The sequence below is a fragment of the Cucurbita moschata genome, unplaced genomic scaffold (genome assembly GCF_002738365.1).
Source record: "Cucurbita moschata cultivar Rifu unplaced genomic scaffold, Cmos_1.0 Cmo_Scf00066, whole genome shotgun sequence".
Classification (NCBI taxonomy): Eukaryota; Viridiplantae; Streptophyta; class Magnoliopsida; order Cucurbitales; family Cucurbitaceae; genus Cucurbita; species Cucurbita moschata.
The window spans coordinates 754,935-764,557 of NW_019268582.1; the positions used below are offsets into that span (position 1 = coordinate 754,935).

At 37.2% G+C, this 9,623-nt stretch overlaps 1 protein-coding gene across 2 annotated transcripts in view; it reads right to left on the reverse strand.

The window, feature by feature from the left end:
• The window catches only part of LOC111437752 (probable serine/threonine-protein kinase At1g54610), a 13,924-nt gene extending 4,853 nt beyond the window's left edge, over positions 1–9,071 (reverse strand). Inside the window, exons 1-5 of one of the 2 annotated variants that reach the window (XM_023075812.1) lie at positions 8,815–9,071; positions 8,023–8,468; positions 7,624–7,908; positions 7,207–7,524; positions 3,122–3,349 (exon numbers count right to left, since the gene is read on the reverse strand). In XM_023075812.1, coding sequence (XP_022931580.1) covers positions 3,122–3,349; positions 7,207–7,524; positions 7,624–7,908; positions 8,023–8,400 — 1,209 coding nt within the window. In that variant the 5' untranslated portion in view covers positions 8,401–8,468; positions 8,815–9,071. Of the gene's footprint in view, positions 1–3,121; positions 3,350–7,206; positions 7,525–7,623; positions 7,909–8,022; positions 8,469–8,652 lie in introns of both variants that reach the window. The other variant, XM_023075811.1, reaches the window with a different exon arrangement.
• Between the last annotated feature and the right edge of the window lie 552 nt (positions 9,072–9,623).

Here is a 9,623-nt window from a genome sequence, read left to right on the forward strand (position 1 = left end):
TTTTTTTTTTTTTTTTTTTTTTTTTTTTTTTTTTTTTTTTTTTTTTTTTGGGTGGCACACGGCATATTAGCTCGCTAAGTTGGATATGAAGAGGTAGATTCTGGGGAAGGCTGATTTTCTGGGTTGCAAAATAGAGGTCCTTCCTTTTAATTACTTGAGCTTTGTCCTGGGGTAACCATAGATACCTCGAGGTTTGGGATCCTATTGTGGATTAATTCAGGTCAAAATTGAAAAAATGGCACGGGCTTCTTTTATCTAAAGGAGGGAGAAACGTTAGCTCAAGTATCCCTTTATTATTTATCGCTCCTTAAAGCCCCAGAGGGTGTGATTAAAGAAGTGGACCGTTTGGTAAGAAACTTCTTTTGGGATGGAGAGGAGTTTAAAATATGTCGACACATTGTTAATTGGGAATGGACTTCTTTTCATATTCATTATGGATGTCTAGGGACCGGCTCCTTTTAACAGAGAAACAATGCTCCCATTGAAATAGTTATAGGGATTTGCAAATGAAAAAGGCACTTGACGGCAGAAGGTTATAGGAAGTGTGTATGGAGTCGACAATCATGGGTGGTTTTCCCTCCCTCCAAAAGGAAGTGCCCATGGAAGACCCTGGTTTGATATTGCAAAAAATACTGCCCTGTTTCTTAATTTCATTAAGTCTACAAGCTGGTAATGGTCGAAGGATGAGGTTTTGGAAAGATAAGTGGATTGGAGTAACCCTCTTGATAGTGTCTATCCTGATCTTTATAACATCCCGCAGAGAAAGTCTTAGCAGATTGTTGGGATGAGACGCAGAATACCTGGGACTCGGGCTTTTGTAGAGGCCTATTTGATAGAGAGATTCAAAGCTGGACAGGGTTAATAAATACCATTGATGTCTTTGAGCTTGGAAGTTTGGAGGATAAAAGGATTTGGCTTCATGATCCGCTCTACTTCTAAATAAGCTTTTTTGAAGAGCTTGGAGGTTAGAGCTCCCCTTCAGGCCCACTGATTCTGCTGATTTGAAGTCTAGAAGCCAAAAAAAGGTGGAAGAGTTTTTATGGTCCCAGTTTCTCCACACTTAAAAATCTCCAGTTCCTTTCCAACCAAATAATGGCCAAAAAGGCAAGCCTACCACAACAATCTCCCTATGCCAACCACTGAATGGTGATTGTAGAAAGGCCTCTCCTCCAACATAGACCAACAATTTCTACTAAGAGCCAAAATAACGAAAGAAAATCGTCCCTGATGTCCATAAACAATGTGGTACACATCTTCATTGCCCGCTTACAGCATACAATTATGGATTCAAAATCCCCTTGTAAACCGCCAGAACCTAATCTTCTTAGGGATAATAACTTTCCATAGCTGATGATCAACCAAAAACAAACACAAGTTCGATCCCTTAGACAACAATGAATGAAATTGAGAAAACTAGGATTGCAAAATCATTTTCCAGTTTCCACATGCACCTTCATTCACCAATTACACACTCATGTTTTCCTTTTCCACAACACATTAACCAAAAAGGATGAATCAATAAAATCATACATCTTTTTTTTTTTCAAGATCAGTCTTCAAGATTAACAATCATAAAAGACTTATGTCCCTCTACTTGCTCTCTATGTTTGGTGAATGAAGAGTTCATGGACCACATCTTTTTGCATTGCCTCCTAATGTTTAGCTGAAAGGAAAGTCTAGAATCCTATGGAAGTTTGCCTCAAAGTCTACTCCAGTATTTTTTTGGGATTATGAACAGCTGAATGCTTCATGCTGGCGTCATGGGTAGCAAATTCTTTTGTAACTACTCTCTCTCTTATTTTCAATGACTGGAAAGCCTTTGTAAGTTGCTCTTTAGGTGGGGTTCTCATCCCCCAGCCCTTTGGTTGTCTTTCCTTTTCTGTCTTTTTTAATATATTAGTTTCTTATAAAAAAGAAAAAAAGTCAAAGATCATGTTATTCCATGTTACTTACCAACACCTCTCAACCCCTCCAAAAATTCTACCATTTCTCTCAAGCCAAATACTCTACACGGCCATGAAGAAAAGAGCCTGCTAGAGAGCTCTGTCCTTATCATGAAAGAGAGTGAATAACACAACCTCCTCCAGTCACATCTGGCAATCTATATTACGAGCCAAAGAAACCCCAAAGGACTCAAAAAAGCACACCCAAATTGGCTGATACTAACACCCGTTGCTTATAGAGATGATATTAAATAACTTCTTCCTATTAATAAGGGCTTAGGAATTATCATATACAAATTGGTAATGGAACTAATAGGCCTAAAGTCCTATTTTGCTTTCTGGCCAACAAATAAATGTAATCTTATTCATAGCCCAACCAATGAATCCCTTTACACACACCTTGGGAAGATATTCCTTAACATTCCACACTCCTGATATGAAACTAATTTCAATTATTAAAATCAAACAAATAATGATAACTTTAGATACTATTGAAGATAGTAAATTTACCTATGTTTCATATTCAATAAGAATGCAGCAATGAATGACAAACAGAAAAACAAAACGAACACAAGAACATGTGAATGTAATGATGACTTTTATCACCACGTGTGCATTTTTTTAACTCTTCAAACTTCATTTAACAAACAAATTTACATCTAATAAACTATGGTTATTTCTCATCAAATTTTAATTTCAATTAAAAATTAAGATATTTTATTATCTATAGTCTTCTATCATTCATTCCCCTATATCTGTGTCAGTTTCAACATTATACGTTTGAGAGATCAAATTTGGTCCCAATACTTTAATTTGTTAATCCCAATGGTCCATGTAGTTGATGAGTTGGTGTTAGAATGGAAAGTTGAAATAGCAGTAATATGGACTAACATGCAGTACCACCAATTTGCTTACACTCATTAACGGCAGAAACTATCAAGACAATTATATTAAAACTAGCAAAATTTTCAAGGACAAGATTGATGCAAATGACATAGTACGCTGTCTTGATGAAACTAAACCAGAAAAAGGCATAGGAAGCAACAAAACTTTGTTTGATTGATGAATGTAGTGGGAAGATTGATGTGCATAGTAAATGAAACCACATATATTCGATCAGATTAATGACAGAAGTGAAAATCATAAATGAGATCTATTCTGATAGTTTTTTAGCTTACCTCGCTATTTAATGCATCTGTTGCTGTCTTTCGTTCAACTGGATCAATTGCAAGAAGCGTTTCTATAAGGGGCAGGGAAGATAGCGGGAAATCTTTAAATGTCTCCTTTATACATCTTTTATAAGGTTCTCTGGGCTTAAATAATGTTGCATTTGGAAGCTTTGCTCTTTTCCAATATTCATCTGAAGGGGAGCCACAAAGCTTGTATATCTTGTGTAGTTGCTCCACCTGGGTGAGCAAAAACATAATCAGCAAACACAGCAGGCAGAGAATGCTAGAAAAATTTAAGTTCAGAAAAGACGAGAACAACCTATGTAAAAGTTTAAACCATGCAATGTTCCTGACTACGTTCATATGTTTGATTACAATAAAAAAAAAGGTGGTAACTGTTTTAGATTCGAAACATTCATTCAATGGTAAAATGATTGTACAGAAGAATCTAGCAAACCAAAGGTATCAATGGAACATATCTATGTCAACCACATTCAACAATGTGACCAAAAAAGCACCTATATCACACTGAAAGGCTCATGTACCATATCTAAGGGACCCTATCACTAAAGCAAAGCCAAGATGGTAATGGTATCAGGCACCATTAGGCAAGGTCACAATCAAAGAGGAGTTCTATCACTGAAACGAAAACTGGAGATAAAATGACCTATCAAAGGCGTAATGTTCCTATTTTGCCTGATATTAAGTCATGCTTTCTCATGATGATCTACATGGGATATGGCAATGCACGCACTCAAGACCTTATACATTAATGCAGTTTTGCTCTCCTTGATCAAATGGAGGAAACTGTCTCAAACTCAGATATAATCTTCTCATCAACAAACTCAACTGATTCAAACTCAAAGGCAAGAAGCAGTATTCAAGAAATGAAACAAGGAGATTTTCGGTTGTATTTCTACAAAAAGAATCAATCTCCTGACAGAATTGCTCTCTAATCAGGTGGAGGAAATTGGATCTGTCAATTAGTTCAACCCTCACATAAAAAGCTCATGAAAGCAAAACTTATCTCATTGGTAGCAAAGGAGAGCAATCTTGGAGACTGTAAAAAATCAATGGCAGGAAGAGGGCGACATAAACTCTAAATTTTTCCATCGTATCATGGCCTCAAAGAAACCAAAAAGCACCATCAAGGAAATTATATTGACACAAGGCAAAAGCTTTAATGAAATTGTCTCAGAATTTATGTCCTTTTACACGCTTTTATAAGCAAATGATGATATCCTCATTGACCCCAATCTTGGTTGGAGCCCAATTGATCAACAACAAGCGGCCTCCCTCAAGGCTGTTTTCACCAAAGAAGAGGTAGGGAAGGCGATAAAGTTACTGAGCTCCAACAAAAATCCCAGATCAGATGGTTTTACCTCATAATTCTTTAAAAGATGTTGAAACATTCTTAGAGCCGATATCAAGAGAGTGTCCCAAGATTTTTTTTTTCAAAATGGAATTAACCTAGTAACATAAATGAATCATACATATGTTTGATCTCAAAGAAAATGAATGTCCACACTGTTACTAACTTTCACCCCATAAGTCTTACGACGGGACTATACAAAGTTATAGCAAGGGTACTATTAGAACGTCTTAAAAGGGTTCTCCCTTTCACGATCATTGAGCAGCAAACAACTTTTATAAAGGGACATCAGATCCTTGATGCATCCCTAACAGCAAATGAACTTATAGACAAAAGGAAAAGGAAGAAATAAAAAAGTTTAGTCATCAAACTTGACTTGAAAATACCTTTTGACAAGGTCGATTGGACTTTCCTCGAAAAAATTCTTGTAGCAAATGACTTTGGCTCAAAATGGTGGGTGTGGGTAAAATGTTGCATTTCATCCACAAACTTCTTCATAATCATCCATGGAAGCCAAGAGGGAAGATCTATGCTTCACGAGGTCTTCGACAAGAGGATTCAATATCTCCTTTTCTTTTCATAATGGTAATGGATTGTCTTAGTCGCTTACTCACCAAGAAAAAAAACCAAGGGCAGATAAATGGCTTTTAGGTGAGTAACGAGAGCTTAAGTATCAACCACCTTCAATTTACAGATGATACAATCCTCTTCACTGAATTGTCCTCCATAAAAAAAAACATGTTTGAGAGGGTGAAAACCTTAAAAAAGATTCTTAGGACAAAACATCACCCTTCAAAAAAAAAAAAAAAATGATTAGGGGCACTAATATTAGTATAGAGGTTATCGAAGGCTTCCCAACAAATTCGGTTGTAAAAGGGGTGAATGGCCAAATATGTACTAAGGACTGCCCTTAAATGGAAACCACACATCCTTCTCCTCCCGGGAGACCATTATTGATAAAAATCGAAGGAAGATTATCGACATGGTCATCATGTTACACTTCCAAATGCGGAAAGCTCACCCAAGACCATTATTGATAAAAATAGAAAGACGCTTATCAACATGGTCATCATGTTACACTTCTAAATGCGGAAAGCTCACCCTAATACAAGTCACATATTCCAACCGTCCCACTTGCTAAATGTTTCTATTCAAAATGCTACAAAAATAGAAAGATTATTCCGAAACTATTTGTGGAAAGATGACCCACACGTTATCCGATGGGATACCATAAATCTCTTGGTAAACAAGGGCGGACTCGGTTTGCATTCAATAAAGGAGAAAAATAGAACTCTCATAGCCAAATGGATATCGAGATATTATCACAAAGGCAACACCTTGTGGAGAAATCTTATTAAGACGAAATATACTCCCACATCATGTACAAATCGATCCCCTCCACCTTCTGCAAAGAGGCCATGGAAGTATATAAAAAAGCATCAAAAGCTCATTACCAACCAAATTCACCATAGGGTGCATGATGGAGGAAGCATATCGTTCTGAACTAACCCTTGTATTGACAACCACACACTAGTCTTGCAGGATCCACTTTTGTATAGACTCTCTCATTGCAACGACCAAAGAAACATGGCAAGATGTCAACAAATTATAGGACTTGAAGCTTGGTAGGAACTTAAAGGATAACAAGGCTACGGAATGGGCAAAATTAAGCCTTGACCTTGCTCCAATTATATTGTCTAAAAAAAGGCAGACTCATTGAAATGGGATCATAGCATTGATAGGGTCTTCTTAACAAAATATTTGATGAAGGGGAGGGGGGAAACGGTAGAAGCAATAACCCCAAAGACAGTATGGAAAGGACACCCTAAAAAGGTGAATTTTTTCCTATAGAAAATAGTGCATAAAGTCATTAGCACAAGTGAAAATCTACCCAAAAAAAAAAAAAACAAATGCCCTACATGACTCTATTTCCAAGTTGGTGGCCATTATGCAAGAAGACAACGAATCACAAAACCACTTATTTATGCCGTGCACATGTGCTCATAATTTCTAGATAAAGATTCTCAATATTTTCAAATGGCACCTCGCTTTTCCTAGGGAAGTAAAAGAGTTATTAGACATGGCCTTAATGTACCATCCCTCCAAGAATGCAAAAACCCCTGCTATGGACAAATCTTATTATGGCTTCCTTTTGGAATCGATGGAAAGAAAGAAATCAAAGAGTATCCACGAAGAAGACATAGACTTATAATAGACTCTTAGAAAATGTTGTTTACTACGCCATATCTTGGGTAAATTGCTTCCTACCGTCATACCTCCTTCATTCTAAATTGAGAAGATCTTTTATAAGCATAATGGATAACACATCCCACTTGTAAATTTCAAATATCAATGAAGTTATCTCTTATTAAAAAAAAATAATAAAATACAGTTCATGAGCATGATTTTCTTGCAAAAGTTACTTCAAGTGCACGTTCTCAAACCAAAGTATCCCTGGAAACTTATTACCAAATCAAACAAGAACATAATGAAATACTTTATACGTCCAGGAAAAATAGTACTTAGACAAGAAATGTTTGAAAGTGAAGATCAGAACTCGAACAACATTGGCACTAAAAAATTATCCATATGAACGCCAGATGTCCTGAAGTCATTGAGAACAATTAAATGCAATAGAGATAGTGAGACAAACTTATTCCTCATTTCACATGATGAAAATGGAATCTAAGCTATGAAGCTAAACAGGAAAGAAAGCAATTACCTCTGTACGGCCAGGCATAATAGGTCTCCCAGCTAATAACTCAGCCAGTATACACCCAGCACTCCAGAGGTCTACACCTACTCCATAATCAGTTGCTCCAAGAAGAAGTTCAGGAGGTCGATACCATAAGGTAACAACTCGACTAGTCATTGGGTGCTTGTGATTAGGATCAAAGAAAGAAGCCAATCCAAAATCAGCAATCTTAAGCACTCCCCCACTATCAATGAGAAGATTAGATCCTTTAATATCACGGTGAAGCACATGACGATTGTGACAGTGTTCCAGTCCAGATAGCAGTTGTTGCATGAAACATTTAACCTATAAATAAGCATGTTTTCAACAAAAGAATTATTACAACTGTACCGATGTTCAGTTTGGATAGGAAAACTTAAAGAAACAAAAAAACAATAAGCTAACCTGAGATTCCGTAAACTTGATTGATGGATTTGCAGCAAGACCAGCTAAATCATGTTCCATGTACTCAAACACCAAGTATAAACTACAAGACATCCGCGATGTGACCAACCCCTCCAATTTCACAACGTTATTATGATTTAATCTCCGAAGGATTAGAATCTCTCTAGCCATAAATTTCACACTTTCCGGTTCCAGATTGTCAAATCGAACCTTCTTCAGTGCAACAATTTTACCTGTAAGTATATCTTTAGCCTTATACACATTGCTATACGTTCCTTGTCCAATCTAACAACCAAAAGAATCATGTTAGAAGCCTGTAAATGGAGTGTATAAAAAAAAACAAAGAACGAAAGCAAGAATGCATTACAGGAGGATCTTATTACTTAGTCGATTGCCCACCTTATCAATCTTTTCAAACGTATCAGCCTTCCTTGGAATCCAACCATTGAGAGCCTCCCCACAAACTGCTGTGAGCCAAGATGGCCATCCAGCAGCAACTTGCTCTCCCTGGGAATGGTTTGGCAGGTTAACAGGCCTTGAAACCTTCCTCGACCTCCGCCGCTCTGCTCGTGGCCGATCCTGACCACCATCAGCCTTCTGCTCCTCCTCCTTGCTCACATTTGCATGCTCCTCTACATTAGCATTAACATGCTCTAGTTCTTTTTCCTGTACATGCTCGACTTGGACACCAGGCTCAGTAATTTGATTCCTCTTCCCGTTATCTACAGGGGGTTCTACACTTCTAGAAGACGCCTGTCGGCTAACCAAACACCCCATTTCTCAATTCTAAGAATCATCTCCCACCATAGCAACCAGCAGAAGCACTTCAGACAGGGATTTTCTCACTACAAATCCAGCAAAAACAGTAGACATAAATTGCCAAGTACACTAGAATTCGTAAAAAAGTGAAAAACAAAAAACCCCAAATCCCCCCCCCCCCCCAAATCAATCAATCAATCCTAGGATTCTCATATCATTAACATAACCCAATACCGAAAAGAAAAAACAGTAGAATAGGAAAGCGAATACCAAGAAGTAAGAAGCAAGAAAATCCCATGAAGAAAACGATGGATTGGAGGGAGAAATTGGGAAAGGGGAGTGATGTGGAGGGAAAAAGCAGGCATGAGAGTGAATCAGAGTGGAAAAGGAGAGGAGAAAGAGGGAAAAGTTGGGAGTGAATTGGAGTGATACATAATTGCGGATTGTTTGCGGTGGAGTGTGGTGGTTGTTGTGGGCTCTGTTGGGGTGTCTGTCTGCGAGAAAGTGGAAGGAGCCAATAGGAATAGCGAAGATCTGTTCCGGCGCCTCAGAAAGTCAGCCTCAAATCCAAATCTGGAATCTCTCTGTCTCTCTCTCTCTCTACTGTAAATTGAGCAGAGAGAAGTTTAGATCCTTAATCCCTAAAATGATGGGTTTACTTTCCTTCTTTCTTTTCTCCTTTTTGGAGTTCTATGTTTCACCATTACTGTTCACTAATCAATTCCTTACTTTTTCCCTAATATTTTCAGAAAATAACTTCTCTGTCTCAATTTGTGAAAATCTCCTTTTATTTTATTTTTTTAAATTATTTTTTATCCTGTTCCATTAATTTATCATTCAAATCTCAGACGCGTCTAAATTCTGCGTTAGATTGCAGAATTTAATCTGAAAAATATTAGTTCATACATGTACAAGCTTATAATTATAGCAATTAAACTCTTACCCCCTCATAAACTAATCAATTTACACCCTCTAATTTAAATGCACTAATAATTTTTAAATGGACAATCGAGATTTTGTAAGAACATTATGTATATAAATTTTAATCTTGAATTTGATTTATATAATATTTATAAGTTTACTAACCACTACTTTTGCTTGAATATTGGGTGTGTCATTTCAATCCTGCTATTGCTCTCTTAGATAAAGTTTCTCATCACATTTTTCCGTAGGCCACAAAGGTCGTGTGGACTCGTCATGTGAGTAGAGGTAAACCTCAATGACATCAAATTTAGAGACTT